General features: G+C 43.6%; 3 protein-coding genes across 5 annotated transcripts in view; all 3 read right to left on the bottom strand.

Annotated features, from left to right (window-relative positions):
• The window catches only part of LOC138245662 (protocadherin gamma-C3-like), an 830748-nt gene that overhangs the window by 715917 nt on the left and 94082 nt on the right, over positions 1–20749 (bottom strand). The gene's annotated exons all lie outside the window — the stretch shown is intronic.
• Positions 1305–3670, bottom strand: LOC138245668 (protocadherin gamma-A6-like). The gene is given in 2 exon segments (XM_069199473.1): positions 1305–1541; positions 1544–3670. Coding segments are annotated over 2 exon segments (2145 nt in total). The 5' UTR covers positions 3566–3670; the 3' UTR covers positions 1305–1418.
• On the bottom strand, positions 12438–15223 carry LOC138245664 (protocadherin gamma-A11-like). The gene has a single exon (XM_069199469.1). It carries the CDS (start codon positions 15168–15170, stop codon positions 12546–12548), a length of 2625 nt encoding a protein of 874 aa, XP_069055570.1. The 5' UTR covers positions 15171–15223; the 3' UTR covers positions 12438–12545.

The raw sequence follows: 20749 nt of genomic DNA, 5'->3' as shown, positions 1-20749 counted from the left end.
AAACAAATCAAAACACTTTACTTGGTTGTGCACAAATGATAAATATTCACTGAACCCCGGTTTCACATATTACTATTTGTAAGCAATATAGTTTTATAAGTAAAACCGTTTGCCTGTTAAATGTAGTGGTCATTTCAGTGGAAAATGTGCTGCCTATAAATGACAGTGTGCTACCACACAATGCTTTAGTTACATTAAAAAATCACCCACCTCACATCTATAAAAGCTAGTTGGATCTCAACAGTTTGTCAATCTTAAAATTGGGTCATAGTTCTAAAACGTTAGGAACCACTGCATTAGATGAGTTTACTAACATAAAGATAATTTAAAAAATCAAATAAAAAGAAAGAAATAGTTCAGAGTATTAAAGGTATAATTTCAACTAAATGATGCACTGCGGTGCTATTGCAAATTAATATCATGCAAAGACGAATTTTGGAAAAAATGTAGGAAAGGCATGGGAGGAAAGTACTGCATATGCTTTATGACTATTGGAAGAATTAGTTTTTTCTTTTTTTTCATTTTGGAGTTATTTAGAGGGAAATGCCAAATGTTACGATTGGGTGTGAGTGACTATGTAAGTGGACGCAGAGTTAAGATGCCATGTTTATGTTGTTCAAATAGGGTTACTCTGAATTTGCCAGTGAAGCAGGAGTGGTATTCTTATTCTTCATTAACAGAGGGAGCCCAAGTATTTCATTGGAAGTGTCCGGCTGCCTCTAGTTAAACTATAGTTGATTTTTTGTTACAGATTCCATAGTATGTAACAGGTTTGTTTGACCAGATGAAAATATTTAAGGAAACATCTCATCTGCAATAACAAAAGGTTCTACAATGATTTTCAATTATGGAAAGTGTTAACTCCTGAAAAAGCACGACTATTTTTCTAGCACTTGGTATTACAATGTGACAGCAAAGCTTCACATGCTCTGTCAGACAAGGTGTGAAACACTTTCATTTGAAAGCAATTCATAAAAAATAAAAAGACACATACCTTATCAAAGGATTGGTCTCCTTTGTCTATATTCAAAAAATCTTCAATGAGAACTCCACCATCTTTCTCACAAATTTGATTTCCTGAAACAGCATTTGAATCATTTGAAAAAGGGAACTTAAACTCCTCGTTTCTTCCAGCATCCATTGTTAAACAGACGTCATGGGAATAGGTCTGCAGAAAAGCCCTGACTCCATCGATGCCCACAAACTGAGAGGCAGGAAGAGAACTGAAGTTAGCCCCGGATGTGTCACTGAGCTGAGATTCTCTCCAATGGTGAAGTCTGATGGCCAAAACAAAAATGATCAGGAAAAGGAACAAGAAGGAAACAACTGCAACAGCGATAACAAGATATAGTGTGAGGTTTGACTCTGTGTCGGCAGGAGCTGAAGCATTACTTATATCATAAAGCAATTCTGGCATACTATCTGCCAGCAATATGGTGACTGTAACTGAAGAAGAGAAAGGAGTCTGCCCATTGTCCTTCACTAAGACTACCAGGAATTGTTTTATGGCATCTTTTTCCATAATGGGGCGGGCTGTTCTTATTTCTCCAGTGTGAAGGCCTACAGTAAACAGTCCCTGGTCTGTGGACCTCAGCAGCTGATAGGAGAGCCACGAATTCTGCCCAGAGTCAGCATCCACAGCGATCACCTTAGTGACAAGATAACCTGGTTCAGAGGAGCGAGGCACCATCTCCACCCCAGACGAGCCATCTGTTGGGGTTGATGGGTATAATATTTCAGGAAGATTGTCATTCTGATCCTGAATAAAGAATGTTACAGTGATATTACTCATTAGAGGTGGAGAACCACCATCTTCAGCTTTCACTTGGATCTGAAACTCTCTCAAGATTTCAAAGTCAAAGGACTGAAGTGCATAGATGACACCAGATTCTGAATTTATTGATACATAAGAAGAGAGCGGAATAGATCTTATGTGGCCTTCAGCTAAGGAGTAACTGATCTTGGCGTTTTTGCCCCAATCTAAATCTTTTGCTTTGGCTGCAAAAATGGATGTGCCCTGAGGAATATTTTCCATGATGTATGCACTGTGTAACATTTGCTCAAACAGTGGTGTGTTGTCGTTTTCATCAGTAATTTGAAGGTTTATTGTTTCAGTTGTAGACAATGGGGGAGCTCCGCTGTCTGTGGCTGTAATTGTTATGTTATACTGAGATACTTGCTCTCTGTCCAAAATACCATCAGTTACTAAACTGTAATAGCTCCCAAATGATTTATGTAATCTAAAGGGGAGGTGGGGAGGCAGAAAACAGTTAACCCTACCATACTCTCCTAAATCTCGATCAAATATTTCCAAATTAGCAATCACCGTTCCAAGGGGGCTATTCTCTGAAATCTGCTTGAGCAGAGATGATGTCAATATTTCTGGGGCATTGTCATTTACATTGATAACCTCTATCAGCACTTTGCATCTAGATGAAAGACTTCCATCACTTCCTCGAACCTCGAATTCGTACGTTCCACTTTCTTCGAAATCTAGGTTTTCTGTTAAGGATATTTCTCCAGTTTTATAATTCAATGTGAATGTTTGTAATGCCTCGTCCATAATGTTATTGAATGAATACGTTACTTCGGAGTTTGATCCCTGGTCAATATCAGTCGCTCTCACGGTAGCTACAACAGTTCCCTTGGGTGCAGTTTCCAAAACAGTGACCTTGTAAACAGATTGATTAAAAACCGGAGCGTTGTCATTGGCATCGGTGACTGTGACTCGTATCTGCACTGTGCCCGACCGGACAGGCTCCCCTCCGTCTAAAGCTGTGAGGATCAATTGGTGAACATCCTGTTTTTCTCGGTCTAATGATTTGTTAAGGACGAGCTCCGCATATTTCGTGCCATCATCTTTAAGTTTTACATTCAGAGTGAAGTGTTTATTGTCACTGAGTAGGTATTTCTGAACAGCAAATATTCCCGTGTCTGCGTCTCGTGCATCTGGCAGCTCAAATCGCGCCCCTGGGACGGTGCTTTCAACAACTTGTAAAGATATTTGTTCATCAATAAATGTGGGTGAATTGTCATTGATGTCTTGAATTTCTATTTCTACTGTATACACGTTCATTGTACTCGCAGAAATAATCTCTATATTTAAAAGGCACTCAGCGACGCGCCCGCAGACATTTTCTCTGTCGATCCTTTCATTAACGTATAATTGCCCTTTATTTACATTGAGATTAAAATACTGTTTCCTACCTCTGGACACAATCCGGGCTCCTCCTTCTGATAACTCCTTTGTATCCATCCCCAGATCCAGAGCCACATTCCCAACAAAAGATCCTTTCCTCATTTCCTCGGGAATGGAATAACGCAGCTGCCCGGAAGCGGCTCCACAGGCTGTCAGCAGAGTAACAAGAAGCAGCAGGGGAGCCCCGGAGTAACAGTGCCTCGATGTTTGAGCACCGGAGTAACAGCGCCTCGATGTTTGAGCACCGGAGTAACAGCGGTTCGGTGTTTTAGTCATGGAGTAACAGCGCCTCCGTACCGGAGGCACAGAGTAACAGCTCAGCGGTGGAGGAGTCCGGAAGATACAGCGTCTCGATGCCTGGTCCATGCCCGCTGAAGGGTCTGTTGCGTTATAAGCGTCTATCTCTAAAGTAAGGCTCCTGTTCTGTATAAAACGAGGGCTTCGTCGACGCTGAGGTCGACAGGTACTGAGTTGTTCCGAAAGCTTCCACAGCGTACCTCGCAGTCGTCTCAGCTCTTTACATATCACGTGATTTTTGTCAGCTTTTACCTTACTTGTGAGTGAGCAGCGACACTTAACGTTCAAATAAATAACTTCAGCAGCTTTAGCACAAAGTAATACTGTTCAGGATCGCATTCGCGTTCTGTAAATTCACTGAAAGTTTCCAGGCCAGAGCAAACAGTCATAAGGATGAGAACCGCGCCCTTCTTATTAGGCAGCACTGAAAATTATTTTTAAAAACTCCAACTACTGTACATTTACATTTTTGTGCAGTATACAGAGGAAACCATTTGTTTGTATACATTTCTCCTTAATCAACAAACAATTCGGTTATACAATGACATTTTGTAGGGACACTGCGATTTATTTACATGCTATGGGCAGATTCTTCGATCAAACAAGTAAAATAAAATGATCCTAAACGTATACGACTTTGGAGTGCCATTCTCTATTCCCATGGGATAAACATCGACGAGCATGCATCATTGTACCAACACCTTACCTACTGGCAAAGAGGGGCAAAGCAGTGGGTTCCCCCAATGACATATTCTTGTGTGAGTGACTGGGCGGTCTCTGTGGTTAACAGTACCGATACGTGTTAACATTTTTGCAAATGATAGGCGGAACACCGCCCATTTTGCGGCTCCCTAGGGAGATAACCGCTTCTAGCACTGGAGTTTGGCACATTCCCCACTCTGCCATGCTGCACAGATTAGATGTAAAGATCTTTCGTTTAAGATTTATGCAGATAAGATGGGCTTGACTTATGGCACACTTAAAAGGTACTGGCACCAGGTGAATGTTTACACTGTATGCCTTGCAGCCAGTGTCAGACTGGGATCAAAACCGGGCACAAAACGAAAAAGTGACCCACACTTGTGGATGATGAAGTTTCATAAAATGCTGCTTCCTTCGTATCTGAGGATTCATTTTCCTCTCCTAATTGCAAGAAGTAGAGCCTCCTAAATGGCAACCGTTTGTCATCTGGCTCCTTCCTCGCACAACCCCTTTCATTTCACCCCCATGTAACATTGGTGCTAGCTGTGCTGCTAATAAACAGCATGGCCCTCCCTAAGGCCTCATTGTCAGACCCACCACATTCTGTGAGTGCCGAGACTGGTCCATTCTCCTACCGCACGTCAGTGAGACACCCAGGGCATCTACATGGTCATACTGAGTTCTGACCTCTGCTCCTGCGACAGCCTTTCGGGGTGTGTGGCAGTGACCAGGGTGGCCCAGGCAAATGTTGGGCGTTTATCTGCAACTGAAAAAAACACGGCCCACCAGCTGGCCTTTGAAACAGGCTCCTCGGGCAATGACCGATTACCCGCACTTCCAATCCGACCCTGCTTGCAGCAACTACTCTGCGCTCAAAAACCCTAGGGAGTAAACTGCACAAATGCCGGTATGGTACATAATGCGTGGACTAATGACTATGTCTACTGGTCAAATTATTTTCCCATTAAGTCTGTCTCTGTAACAGTTGGTAAACACCTGCAGGAATACCAGAAGCCCAGGCTCGTGCATCCACTGGGAATTGTCCTGGTCCTACTGGAAAAGGGCAAGGTGTTATGCCATGCCCTGTGCTTAGAACATCTGTCTCCACTACCTTCCAATACTCTGAAAGTATTGGTAACTGTCGTGACTTTGGATTGGTTGCTGAGACCTTGAGGTTAGTCCTGTAGCTTGGTCATGGCTAGGGCTATGCTTTTCAGTTGATCACTTGCGGTGGGGCCAATCCCAGATGTATACCCCCTTTCCTATGTGAGTGGTTCTGTACGACCATCTCACTGCGGTATAAGGCAGCCAGATACCGAAATGATCCTCTTAATATGTATGTACTTAGCACGCTCTGACTACACTGAACTATAAATCACCTTCTGTTTGATGATCCACCACAAGAGGTACTTGGGCCAGACTGAATCACAAGCGTGTCACCGTGTGTGGCAGCGCTGACCCCCGCTGCTGCCAAGTATGCCAGTGCCCTACCCTGGCCTCAGATTGTCCCTGTGCTGCCGTAGAGTGCGCTTTGTGCGCACTGCTTCTGAAGGCATGGAGTGTGAGATCCTGCTAATAACTGTTCTATGGAAAGGGAAGTGTACAATGCTTGTTCCATTGCTGTGCTGGCCTGAGGGACAGGGACTCTTGCATTTCAGCAGCCTTGCAAGGCAGAGGGCACTGCATTCCTCCCGCCAGATGTATACCTGCTCTATAGGAGTGAGAAGTCGGCACTACCGCTGCCTGTTTCGTGGAAGATTACATTGCTCCTGCCACGCAGTGCCATTTCTCCGCATCTGAAGATGGTCGAATACTGCAATCACGAGTCCTCTTATTTTTGTGTATGTGATGGAAGTGTGTACGGAAGCTGCACTAGCTGTAACACTTGTTTGTTTGAGGAACCGTAAACAGCTGCTCACTGTATAACACTGCAGTGTAACTGACGAAAAGCATCTGCTACCACCGGGGTGACCCTGCACCTCGGTCCAGTACTGTGTATATAGAGAGTATCCAGCATGCTATGTATGACTGGAGCATTGCACGTCTGCCGAATGGCCTTGTGGGAGGCAGTGAGCATCATTTTCCGGATAGGGCGTCGCAGGCCTCGTCCTGAGTTTCGGCCTCCTAGTATGGAGAGGAGAGTAATGGGGGGGAGGGGGGGGTCATGCTCCACTTGTCTGAGTGACACTTGTGCGGGTGCCAGGCACTTCTTATTCTTGTAAGGGATGGTGGCATTGTTGCAGCAGCCACCTGTCCTGTACATCTTTGCATTAGAGAAACATGCTCCTTTGATGCCCTTCTGCACCTCTGTGCGCAGGTAAAGCAGACATAATTCGTTCTGTCATGTGTGTTCTTTTTGTGCTTGCACGTTGGCACTGTGCTGAGGAAACCAAACTCTACGTTGCAAATACTCCTTCCACAGGATGCAGTGGTGCTCGGGTGTGAAGATTTTATTACTATGACTAAGTGGAGTGTGGCTGATGGTAACGATCTCAGCATGGTACGATATGGTGCAGTCTGCCTAGAGGAGTGTTGCAGATCTGGCTCAGTCCAGAAAGGTTTTTACTGTGCAGCACAGTCCGGTGTCCCCTGGAATTACGTTTCATGTGGCAAGTGATTCTCGGTGTACATTGATTTGGCCACAGTACTTTGGTTTCCCTATTATAATTCTGAAATTTAGCACTCTTTAGTTCATGGTAGATATTTTACAGCGCGTCACAGATCTTCACCTGAATTGTTTTCACGTGTAGAGCAAATTGCTTCAACTGCACTAAAAAATAAAAATAAAAATCACAGATCTTCAGCTGACGGGTGTCAAAAAGAAAGCACTTTGTCAAGGTTAAGTGGCTAAACGTTTAATGAATGTACAGCTACTCATTTTTAATAACTTAATTTACATGGTTATGAACTGATCCTTCATCCTTCTAAGTAAACAAACATTTATTGAACACAAATGTAGCCATATGAGCAATGAAGCACTTAATTTACTATTCACTGAACCCACGACCCACGTTCAGCAATAAGTGGAACGCCCAGTGCCGTCCCCGCTAGTGAGCCTGGATATATTTACCAATGAGTCCACAAGGAGATGCAATACTAGGATCAATTCATAATAGTGGGAAGAAGCAGTTCAATAGGAATAATTGAGCAAATATCAAAACTGCAGAGTAAGAGTCCTGAAAAAGTACTAACACGCAAAACAGGTGCCAGCTGGAGAGTAGCAGTTCTGTATGACGCAAGTGAGACAACGTGCTCAAGACTTAAGAACCAAAGCAGATTCAATACTCTGACTTCTTCGGCATATGTGTGATTACACGCAGCACATAGGACTTAGGACCTATCTTAGACCCTCGCAGATTTTGTGACGCTTTACCGGGAGGCAGAGGCTGTGGCCTCCATTACACTGGATGAGGATCTGTCATTGTACTTACAAACCACTCCGGCTGGGTGGGGGCATCGATGCTGTGAAGGGAGCTGCGAGTCCATCAGCTCCCTGCACAGCACTAAATGTTAGCTGGGCGGGCACTAGGGGTTCAGTAGCCCCCCCCCCTCCCCAAAGGAATCTTCCATATTAAGAGAATACGCACCCAAAGCGGTGTTTACTTTCTCCTTACAAAAAATGTCCCACATGCGCAGGGAGGTTTTCCCCTGCGCTTTGCATGGCAGCCCCATCAGTTTGATCTGATTTCTCTTGGCGGATGGTGTCTCAGGTCCGAGGTTTACACCGCAGAGCCAGCTGATGCCAGGGTAAAGCCGCGTACTCCCACGCCTCTAACACCACTGGAATTGTGAGTACCGCTGGTTACGGTGTTACTTCCGCTCTGCCAAAAAGAGAGCGAGGCCCATAAAGAACAGTTGGGTTATGAAGTTATGAATATGTCATGTGATAACTGATTACTGTTCATTCTACAATGGCACCTCCCGATCTTATTTATTGTAATATGATATATTGCAGTGTGAGGTCGCTAATGTAGGCGATTACACATATAAATTGGTGCCAGTCCCATTTGCTTGTTTCTCTTCTATTTCAGTATTCTTTGGAGTCTACCATACAAACGCTCAACGTAGTTACGGTTTTAGCACAGTATAATGTAGATTTTCTATGTTTTTTTATGATACCTCGCACACTACTGGGTGTGTATTTATGGTGAAATTGGGCCTTCAAAACTACGGTGCATTATCATGACAATTTGTCATTAACAGCCAAACCATGGGACACCTTTTCCCCTGTCATTGCAAGCATAAATGACCAAGTGTTTTCAAGGAAACATGTGAAAGCCAAACTCTTTATAACAGCATTAAACCAGAGGTTGATGTACATAAAAACAGAATGGGATCTATGATAAGTGCAAAGGGGATGAGATCACTAAACTTGGGGACGGGCCAGCAAAAAGTATGAAAACTGTTAATATATTAAAAAAAAAAAAAAAAGAGAACAACATTCACAATGGTTACCACTCACTTCAATCACTGCATTAAACACCCCACTCATCACTGGGCTCTATATGAATAATTCCAAATCAGGGCAATAGGAATTAATCATCACCATACATAACCCCCCACAGACTCACTTCAATGCCATATTTCCAGTATCCATACCGCATTAATCTGCTGCACACAGGCATTTTGGTAGATGTGTGTTTGCAACTCGCGCTGCTGTGCTCTGCATAATCCGTGAAACAAACTACATTTTGTTTTGATATCTGGAATTGTAGTTCATGAGCTAGAGCAAGATGGGGAGCTTTAAGAAGGTAGTTATAACCAGGCTCTTCTAAGCACTAATCTTTTTCTTCAGGTGACAACACATTTGCACATTATTTAAACCTTTTGAGATCATTACACATACCCGCAGTAGTGTTTTTGGCTTAAATAAAACACATCATCGTTTGGAGCACATGCTTTCCTTTTTAATTGTCTTAAACTCTCATTTTCTCAAACCACTAATCTAATCATTAAAAATAATTAACAGGATAATAATTTCGCCTGGCGAATGACCCACACCTTACAACACAAGAAGACTAAAAAGGCTGACTATTCGTAGATACTTCTAAACAGTTGATTCCTAAAAGAAAAAAAGGGGGCCAAGCAAGCCCTTTCTATGGAGACTTTAAAACTTCTATGTATGTTCATATTTGTAATCAAATTACACAGGTTCCCACTGCAGAAGAAGTTTGACAGTTTTTGTGTCACACACTTTTATAAGCAGATCCTGTGTTGCTACTATAGGTGTGTGAAGACAAATTGCAATACACGCAATTCTGTAATTTGCTTAAGTCTTCGTGAGCTTTACAAGCCTTAAAAAAGCATCAGCTTCAGTGGCCTTTGTGGTAGTGCTGAACGTCTCTGCTTCTGCAGGGGGCAGTGAAGAGAAAACGGTTGGGTACCGCCATGTGTCCACTATTCAGTGCACCTAACTCCACATGTGACATCCTCGGTCCTATCCTATTACCTGTAACAACCCACTTGCCCCACACTGGAGCTTCTTACTTGGTAGGTGCAAGACTGCTACATCCTCCAAAAAACGTTACTGCTACAGCAAGTCCCATCCATGGAACATCTTGGAGTTGGACAAATCACACAAAGTCAACCGTTTTGCTAGGGTTAAGCTTCCCAACTTCATCTGATTACACAGGCATAATAAAACTTCACTCAAAACTAGTTGTTTTCAAACTCATGACTAAAGTTATCCACACTCAGCATCATAGTCAAACGCCTTCATTTTTGTTGACAAACAATGATGTCTACTTGAACTAATTCTCAAATTCCACTCAATGATACACGAATGAAGATTCAATCTCCAACTTTGAGTCCTTCACATACCAAGAGCTGCAAGATTTTTCAGCACGAAAATTAAGTATTTTGGTCCTTAAAGAGATAATACAAAAAGTATTAATTTCATGATAAAATGCAGCACACTGAGCAAACATTGAATGGCAGCTCATATAAAATGTCATCTTCTGCATAATAGAAAGCAGGGGCGTGTGTCCTTCTAATGTAGGGTGTGCGGGGACGGGAGCTATCAAACTCTTCAGTCGCTACAACTCCTTAAAGTCAAGAAAATATAAACAGAACAGCAATAGCATAGGAACACATTCATGTCTTACAGCTGCATTGTGACTGAGACAACGGGCATTCCCAGGAGAAAAGTCGCACTCTCAGCATGGGAGTCTTATGGATTTCTAAATTCCACTGAATTCTTAATAAAACTGGGGGCGGAGGCTGCCATTGATATCCAGCACAGGTACTTTGAGAGGGATTACATTCAGAGAGTTTTCCACAACCACTTCAAAGTTATCAAAAAATCCGGTTGATCAGCTTCACATTTTGTTAATATTTGCTGGGTTATTCACATGCAAGTCCGAGGTTGCTTCGTTTAGTTTAAAAGATTGTTTCTTGGCAGCAGACAGCAAAGGAAATTTCTTCTTAGTCAAACAGCTGAAAGTCGGCATTAAATCAGTTGCAACGTTTACAATCATGGAAACCATTTTTCATTCCCCCTACTCAATTACTGTATCTGTCCAGTAAACTCCCTCACAGAGTCAAAGAAATAATAATGGAAACAGTAAGTGATGTCTTCCTCTCAGCCATCCCCAACACCAGAAGGGCCCCATTTCTGCTGCATGCAGCCTTGCATTTATTGAACAACATAATCTAATAGCCTTTTTCTGTATTATCACAGTTGAGATCACCTTGAAATGAGTCAACATTTACAACTTATAAACCCCTATACCTGCATGGTGGTAGTGTTCCAAAACCTCTTCTATTTGACTTAAGAAATTGTAATGGTGGTCTATGAATAAGGAGTATCTGCACAAGACAAATTGAGCAGCCTCTTAGTTCACTATTGGCACCATCATCAGAGTGGTAAGGGGCAGTTCATGCTTAGAGCTCCCACTTTTAATAAATACCTCAAAATGCAGTGGGTAGTATAATCTGATGTGTTAATGTGAAACACACACTTCTGCATGTTAAAGAAATGAGATTTTTGTGAAACTATCACATTTACATGACGTTTGAGGCAAAGTTTCCATGACAAATATTTTCAAGGCTCAACTCATGCATGGGCTCTTCAAGCCAAGGCAGACCCTTAACTCAGATCTGGCTTGGCTTTCCCTGTTAACTTGTTGGCTTGCCTACATTTGGTCAAACCCCAACATATGAGATAATTAACCACTGATGGTGAACACAGTACAAAAGCACACATTAAACTTCAGCAAAGGGAGAATCCAGAGAATAAGAGCAATGCTTTGCAGCTGCTTGAATGAATTACATCTGCAACCCATTCAAAGATTCTCCTCTAATCATTGGTGGAAAGCAAAGTGCAAAAATACAGAATAGACGCCAACACTGAATGCACCAAAATGCATCATGTTAGGAAACCAATGCAACATCTAGTTTTCATATTGTAATCCTTTACATATGAAATCATTTAGCCTAACAAACAATTGGACTCTGAGGCAGAGTCAAAATATCATTATTAATTAGTTTAAGTTAACACATTTTTGTTTTCATTATTAGATTTCCATACCTATCAGCATTTCAAGGAATATATTTAACAAACATTACACCTGTATGAAATTTCATTTAAACCATCATAATCTCACATAAAATCTGGGGTTTTGCATTATGATTGCAATGCGGAATGCCTGACATTGGGCCATTTTGTCACATTGTCCAGTTGACATTTTATTCAGTTAAAAATCCTATTGTAAAAGCTCCTGTACAACACAAGCAACCAAAGGCAAACAACTGTTGTTTATGTCAAGCACTATTTCGCTCTTTTATTAATAGCACAAATGCATTGTGTCCTCAAAAATGGATGAAAGTATTTTTTTTCTTTTACAAATAGTTCAAAGTGCTGGATTAGCGCTTTGTGTAATAATGTGTTATGTTGCATTTTTGGGGCATATTGTATAACTTTGGCAAAGATAACAATGCAAATTTCACCGAGGCCAAACATGTGTGAATTGTATATTATATTAAGAAAGAGCCTGAAGATTGATTGAAATCACTGATGGTTTCGGAAATCCTTAAATTTTACTTTATATTCTATCGCAGTGAATCAATGTCTAAGGGGTACATTTTGTTGTCTCCCGGGGCAAAGGGGTTTTGTACAACAATACATTACAAACATTCCCAACAAGCTATTCCAAACATCAACTCTTCTCAGATGAAGTTTAAACTGACAGTACATTACTTTTCTAACAGAACATTAGCACGTGGTCAACACATCTATACCTTTCTGACAGAAAATTTGAAAATTACAGAAAATAATAAGGATCTATCTTGTCTGATAGTCACACCCGGCTGTGTGTACAAACCAAACCAGATGCATATTGAACAAAAGTCAAAATAATAAACAATAAAGTACCTGAATGAAGGGGTGGTCTTCTTTTCCAATATTTAAAAAATCTTCAATAAGTGCAGTTCCTCCTGTTTCACAATTTTGGTTTTCTGTAAGGGTGTCTGAATGGCTTGAAATGGGGATCTTAAGTTGACTATTCCCTGAATCTCCTGCTAAAAAGACATCCTGAGAGTAGGTCTGTAGAAACGCTTTGACTCCATCATTGCCCACAAACTGAGAGGCAGGAAGTGCATTGAAGATAACCTTGGGGGACTCATCGATCTGAAATTTCCTCCAGTGGTGAAGCCTAATGGCCAGAAGAAGAATGATCAAAAACAGGAACAAGAAGGAAACAACAGCAACAGCAGTCACCAAATACAGTGTGAGGTTTGACTCTATATCTGTGGGAGCTGAAAGAGTTCTTACATCATGAAGAACTTCTGTCAGACTGTCTGCCAACACTATAGTGACTGTAACTGAAGAAGAGAGAGGGGTCTGCCCATTGTCTTTCACTAAAACCAGCAGAAATTGTTTTAAGGCATCTTTTTCCATTATAGGACGGGCTGTTCGGATCTCTCCAGTGTGAAGACCTACGGAAAACAGTCCCTGGTCTGTGGAGCTCAAGAGCTGGAATGAGAGCCAAGCATTCTGTCCTGAATCAGCATCAACAGCGACCACTTTTGTTATCAAATAACCAGTTTCAGAATTACGAGGAGACATCTCCACTCCAGAAGAGCCATCTGTGGCGGCTGATGGGTATAATATTTCAGGAGTGTTGTCATTCTGGTCCACTATAAAGAACATCACTGTGACATTACTCTCTAGAGCTGGGGAACCACCATCCTGAGCTCTCACTTGGATCTGGAAATTTCTGAACTCTTCAAAGTCGAAGGTCCGAAGTGCATAAATGACACCAGATTCTGAATTAATTGATACATAAGAAGAGAGTGGTAGTTCTCCATCATGTCCATTAGTGATTGAGTATCTGACTTTGGCATTATTTTCCCAATCTAAATCAGTTGCTCTGGCGGTGAAAAGAAAAGTTCCAGGAAGTATGTTTTCCACTATGTAGGCACTGTATGATGCTTTCTGAAACACTGGTGCATTGTCATTTTCATCTAAAACCTGAAGCTTTATGGTTTTTGTTTTAGACAGCGGGGGACTCCCACTGTCTGTGGCTGTAATGGTTATGTTATATTGTTCAACTTGTTCCCTGTCCAAAAAACCATCAGTTACCAAACTGTAATAGATCCCTATTGACTTCTTTAATTCAAAGGGCAGATGTGGAGGAAGGAAACATGTGACTTTGCCATGCTCTCCTGAATCCCTATCATATACCTCCAGAAGAGCAATGACTGTACCAGGTGGGCTATTCTCAGAAATTTGCTTTGTCAGAGATGTTACTAAAATTTCTGGATTATTGTCATTCACATTAAGGATCTCAATCATAACTTTGCAACGTGACGAAAGACTGCCTGCATCACTTGCCTGGACTTCAAATTCATAAAATTCATACTCTTCAAAATCGAGCTCACCATTCACTGCTATTTCTCCTGACTTTTCATCAAGTTTGAACTTTTGCAAAGTTATTTCCTTGATACTGCTAAATGAATAAGTTATTTCGGAGTGTGAGCCATGATCACGGTCGGTAGCTCTAATTGTTGCCACAACAGTTCCTTTCTGCACGTTTTCTAACACACTGACTTTATAAACAGACTTGTCAAACATTGGGGCATTGTCATTGGCATCAAGAACAGTGACGCCTATCTGCAATGTGCCTTTTCTTGCAGGGACTCCTCCGTCTTTAGCAGTGAGGGTCAGGTGGTGAAATTCCTGCTCCTCTCGATCTAGTGATGTCTCAAGGACAAGCTCAGCATATTTTACGCCATCGGGTTTTATTTTTATATCCAATGAGAACAATGTATTGTCACTGAGCTGATAAACTTGAAGTGAATTATTTCCTACATCTGCATCTTGTGCCTCAGGCAGAATAAATCGTGCCCCAGGTGCAGAGCTTTCTATGACTTGCAAAGATATTTGATCAGTAATGAAAGTGGGCGCATTGTCATTAACATCTTGAATTTCTACTTCAACCGTATACACTTTCAGAATGTTGGCAGAAATAATTTCTACGTTTAACAAGCAAGGAGCGACGTGCCCACATGTAGCCTCCCTGTCAATCCTTTCATTAATGCATAGGTGACCGTTTTTGGTATCAAATATAAAGTATTGTTTCCTACCTCTGGGCACAATCCGGGCTCCTCCTGATAATTCCTTACTATCCATTCCCAGATCCAAAGCGACATTCCCAACAAACGAGCCTTTCCTCATTTCCTCGGGAATGGAATAACGCAGCTGCCCAGAGGCGGCTCCACAGACCGTCATCAGACTAACTAGAAGCAGGAGGATTACCCCGGCGTAACAGCGCCTCGATGTCTGAGCCTCGGAGTAACAGCGTCTAGGTGTCCGAGCCTCGGAGTAACCGCATCTTGGTGTCTGAGCACCGGAGTAACCGCTTCTCGGAGTCTGAGCCACAGAGGAACAGCTCCTATCTGTATGAGCCCCGAAGTAACTTCTCGTCCACGTACGAACCATGCCAGCAAAATGCACCGTGATGTACAAAACCATCAGCGAGGGCTCCCGTGCAGATCTAAAAAAAACTGGCCTGCAGAGTGTTTCCGTGTGGACAAGCAGGCAGTATGAGCTTGCAAAATGGAATTACACCCGGCGGCAGGCGGTTTCGGATTATATATTCTTTTTTGTACCACATGGTCAGCGCGCCTTCCTTTTCCTAGTTGGTGAACAGCGGCACCCGGTGTCCCAAACAATAATTGCAGGCGCGCAAACATAAATGGCTGCTTATGTTATGCCCTACCTGCTTCCAAACTACTTCTGCTTTCCCTTTATTGCATTGACGTTCAAATCAGAAAACACGCGCACATCTCTGGTTTAGAGACATGGAAGTATTGGAAGAGGGTACTGCGTAGCGGTAATCATTATTCATTTTTACAGTATTACGAGGTACAGGCTCCATACAGGCTACGGCTCTACTTGGCTAGAAGGTGAAATGCCGCCCATTTAGTTAAAACAATTATGTACTGGAGAAAATATATTTTGTATAAATACATAAGCGCGTTGACAAAGACTTAGCGCAGACAATCTGCCCCTTGAACAGACGTAAACATGGAATATGGATTAGAAACAGGAGTGTAATACCCGTTGTCATTATGAATCCTCGCTCTTTCAGTTTAAGACACGGCGTACAATACCTTGTTCCAACACTCGGAAACTCAGTCGACATAGCACTTTCCTCAGTCCATTGCCTTTAACCTTTAGACGTCAGTCACTGTCCTCCCGCCTCGCCTGTAAGAAGTAGGTTTGGGTGGTCCGCTGAATGAATTCAGAAGACCTTGGATATCCTCTGGTTGACACTGAGTTTAAGGTTGGACTAGTCATATTGCTATTAGAAGCAATTAGAAGAAGGCCTCCAGACGATAAAAGGGCCAGCGCGCACCTTTCAGGAAACGCCATCACGCTGTGCATATTTTGAATTGCGCGGAGGAACAATGGGGGTCATTCTGACCCCGGCCGGCGGCAGAAGCCGCCGGCCTGGCTGGAACCGCCAGAATACCGCTGCGCGGTCAAAAGACCGCTGCAGGTATTCTGGGTTTCCCGCTGGGCTGGCAGGCGACCGCCAGAAGGCCGCCCGCCAGCCCAGAGGGAAACACCCTTCCATGAGGATGCCGGCTCCGAATGGAGCCAGTGGAGTGGAAGGGGTGCGACGGGTGCAGTTGCACCCGTTGCGATTTTCAGTGTCTGCATGGCAGACACTGAAAATCTTTGTGGGGCCCTGTTACGGGGGCCCCACGACACCCCACACCGCCATCCTGTTCCTGGCGGCCAAAACCGCCAGAAACAGGATGGCGGTATGGGGGTCGGAATCCCCATGGCGGCGCAGCGGTACACCGCCGGTTTTCTGTTTCTGACCGCGGCTGTACCGCCGCGGTCAGAATGCCCATGGGAGCACCGCCAGCCTGTTGGCGGTGCTCCCGCGGTCGTTGGCCCTGGCGGATTTTACCGCCAGGGTCAGAATGACCCCCAATGTCTTCGTCCGTTCCAATAAATACAACGTGATGCAAAGCCTCGAGAGGCTTACGTAAATTGTCTGGGTTCTGTTATCGGAAAAGGCCAACGTGTTTAAACGTTACATTTGTTTGTCGGATCTATGGGCGTTCGCATGTCTATTGGTATAGAGAACCGTGGTTTATTTGTGAATTAAATAAGTCAGTCGTGCCTATGCGTACACAGGCTACTTGTTTCTATATATGTGTGTGTGCGAGAGAAAGTGAGAGGGCAGGTGAAACTACTGAAACTAAATGTAGTGAAAGGATGAGATCCACTCACTTCTACCCGTCTGGATACGTCACATCCTAGGGGGTGGGGAGATAGGAAGGGTTCGGATGTTGATCATTTCCGTGTATACCGTGCAAGCTGTCTTTCAGACTGCAGCTGGGGATAACCATGCAGGTGACTTGGGTTAGGTGAGCATCCCTGGTTTGTTTTACTCCAAGGATACTTTCTTTCCTCCTGGATCACACGACTGTAACCCTACAGCATTTAAAGCGTGTCGGTCTCCATTGGCTGAATGCCATGCCGCTACACTTTTTTCGAACTAAGACCACGGCCTTTGGTAAATTGTATACAGACACACGGAACATCTGTTAAAGTCAATGGTTTCCTGCACTTAGGAATAGTAGTGGACATTCTCTGAACCGGAGTACATATTCCAGAGACAAAGCGCAATCTACCATTACTGTTAGGAGAGGGCCTTGTATGCCTCAGCATTAAATACTGTGATTTGCCCGTGACCCGGGTGGCAGCAGTGATCAATGTGATGACGACGGGACGCTCTCTTTATTAAAATGCTTAACTATGATGGACACGAATTTGTTTATCTTTCGCAGCTATTTCTTCCTGCTTTTTTTTAGGAGCCCGTCACTTGGACTCAGACATATTTCTGTCAACTACGCGCTTTCCATTCTGATTGTCTTTCCACAGCCCAATTTTAAGACATCCATTGTCTGCAAGAAACAAGGTTATTTTCCTAGATTAATGACTTGGCTGGAAAAAGCTGAGCTGGTAAAGACGCTGTAATCCGATTGATAGTTTTGCAGTCAGAATGTTGAACTTGGGAGATCTGGGTAAGGCGAGAACAGCTAGTTGTAGATGCCTGATTCAGCAGCGTACGTATACATTATTGTCAAAAGCACAGGCTGTAAGATTTTTGCCCGAGGCTATAGAATTTTTGTAATTCTGATGGACGGTTCACAAGTCTTAAGTTCTAGACTTATAGATCAAGGTTTACTGAAGGATTAGTGTGTTGTTTAAAGTCCAAGAGGGTCATACGGAGGTCGGTAGATGTGAGCATCTGCTGAACAAGGTGGATGGCTCGTCGGTCTAAAAAAATGTAGACGCCGAGAGAATCCAGAGTTTTTGGCAGCAGAGCCTCAGTTGGATCTGTCAGTGGAAATTGTTGACCAGATGGTCATTTTACCACTGACCACCTTCTCAGAGCAATAGACATCCCACCCTATTTAGGTTGGTGTGACTATCATTAGAATTTTTTGTTCACACCTGGCATGCGAGGGAAAATTCACAACGAACCCTACACAGAGGGAGAAACCTCTCTGTCATCAGGCCCATTTGTTTAGGGAGTATGCCACTGCAGTGGCTATTTGCTTCTAAAGAAAAACAAATGATGAGCGTGAGAAAAAGCAAGGGAGCCCACTCATCATTACCTGGGGGATAACTGTATTGTCAGAGGTGTAAGTCTGTATTATATGCACAGCACGAGCCTTCAAAAGCTTGACAACCAGAATGAGGGACAACTTTACTGTCAGAAACAGGAGCCTATAGGAACTAAGTAGCAAAAAAAGATAACGTTGCTGTCACATGGCCAAGTCTGTGAAACCCATGGGACAGATTTAGAGTTTGGAAGATGGAATCTCAAATGTGAAGGATGTTCTGTCTGCTTTATTACACGTGTACAATCCTATTGTACTTGTAATAAGGCATACAGAATATCTGTCACGTTTATGATGGCGTAACCTCTCTGTCAAACTCTAAATCAATCCGTATATAAACAAAGGAACAACTGTCAGAGCCATGGCAGAGGCTGCACAATCTTGGTACCCTCATTGATATCTTGCTGTCATTAGCATAAGTGGCAGGGCTAGGACATGCTTTTATCATATGCATGTGCTGGACACTTTATAGAGCACACCGACGGAATGTAAATGAGTGTTTACTTACCCTGGGGATATAAAACCAGAGTGCAGGTGATTTGGAGAAGAAAAGGAAAAAGTCAGCTGGGGAAGGTTCATATTACATAGTAAGCTTTGTGAGCACCTTCTAGGTACACAATGCACATCTGGTTCATGGTCAGTCACTTCTGGATCACTCATTTCAGAGGCAGTAAAAGAAGTGGCCACTGTCACAAATCAGCGTTTGGGAACATCCCAAGTAGTTGTTTCAGCTTATCCTCAGTAACCACTGTTCACACCCAGCCCCTTTCGTGCCTTCGCTTATTATTTCTCCTTCCACTTCCCCATCAGTTCAGAGGCGGTTGATACTAGTGTTTGATTCTCTGTTTTCTTGCTTCTTTAGTTCAGTGGCAATTTGTGTTGTCAAGTCTTCAAGGTGAAGGAATCTATACTTGGTCTTTGCCAGTGCTTGTTAAAGCTAACTTATCTCCCAAGACTGAGATCGATAAGCCACATTTGTACAGCAACTGTTACATCTTGTATTTCCATTTAATGTTGTAATTACCTGTGTACTGGGGTATTCAATAGGCGCAGCAGTTACCAGACATTCCTGCAATGAGTGATCTTCTACTGGCAGATGATGCCAACTCTTGTGCTTTATTTTTACCCTTCTGCTACTGTTTCGCTCAAAAGTACATAAAGGGGGTCATTCTGACCCTGGCGGTAAATACCGCCAGGGCGGAGGTTGGCGGTAGCACCGCCAACAGGCTGGCGGTGCACCGCCGGGCATTCTGACTGCGGCGGTACAGCCGCGGCCAGAAGCGGAAAGCCGGCGGTGTACCGCCGACTTTCCGCTGCCCATGGGAATCCGCCATGGGGATTCTGACACCGCATACCGCCATCCTGTTCCTGGCGGTTCGCCCGCCAGGAACAGGATGGCGGTATGGGGTGCCGTGGGGCCCCTGGGGGCCCCTGCAGTGCCCATGCCAATGGCATGGGCACTGCAGGGGCCCCCATAAGAGGGCCCCACAAAGAATTTCAGTGTCTGCTTTGCAGACACTGAAATTTGCGACGGGTGCAACTGCACCCGTCGCACCTTCCCACTCCGCCGGCTCCATTCTGAGCCGGCGTCCTCGTGGGAAGGGTGTTTCCCGCTGGGCTGGCGGGCGGACTTTCGTCAGTCGCCCGCCAGCCCAGTGGGAAACCCAGAATGACCGCCGCGGTCTTTTGACCGCGGTACGGTCTTCTGGCGGTTCCCGCTTGGCGGGCGGCGAATCACCCCCAAAATGTCTAGTGCAAAATTAGGAGAGATGAAATGGATTTTTAGGAGTCTTTAAATTTTGCAAAGAGCTGTTATCTCATGTTAGATTCCCTAAGTGAATTACCCAATTACTACCAACATCAGCATAGAAGATTGACTTATCTCTACTAGATCCACTCAAACTAAATGGCTTCTCCTCATCTCCCGTACCATCGGTCATATTGCTGGGTTTCACTGTAGGTACAACTCTATCCCTCATAACACACACATAAACAAGATAGCAAGACCTGTGAACTTCTATATATGAACTTCTAAATACAGAGGTGCATTCCCTAATATTATCAAAACTGTACTTCAGAAACGCCAGTCCGACAGCAGTCTCTTTATCTCACCTTACCGTACACAAAGCTGTCCTCCAGTTTGCCACCAGATGAGTGCACAAATCTAAAATATTTAATCACGTCACAGCTATAGTTCGGGACTTTCCTCTTCAGGATGACATTCAACCTCTGCACACTCACTCATAAGGCTTCATAGTAAACACTCCTTTTACTCTCTGAATATATGACCCTAGCAGTGGGATCTAGAAATATAAAGTAATGATTCACTCCTCCTGGAAGTCCCCAAGTTCCAATTTTTCTCTGCCTGTCAACAGTCTTTATAGGGGATAGATGCCACCACCT

This window comes from Pleurodeles waltl, chromosome 7, assembly GCF_031143425.1.
Source record: "Pleurodeles waltl isolate 20211129_DDA chromosome 7, aPleWal1.hap1.20221129, whole genome shotgun sequence".
Lineage (NCBI taxonomy): Eukaryota > Metazoa > Chordata > Amphibia > Caudata > Salamandridae > Pleurodeles > Pleurodeles waltl.
This window is presented reverse-complemented; position numbering and strand designations above follow the sequence as displayed.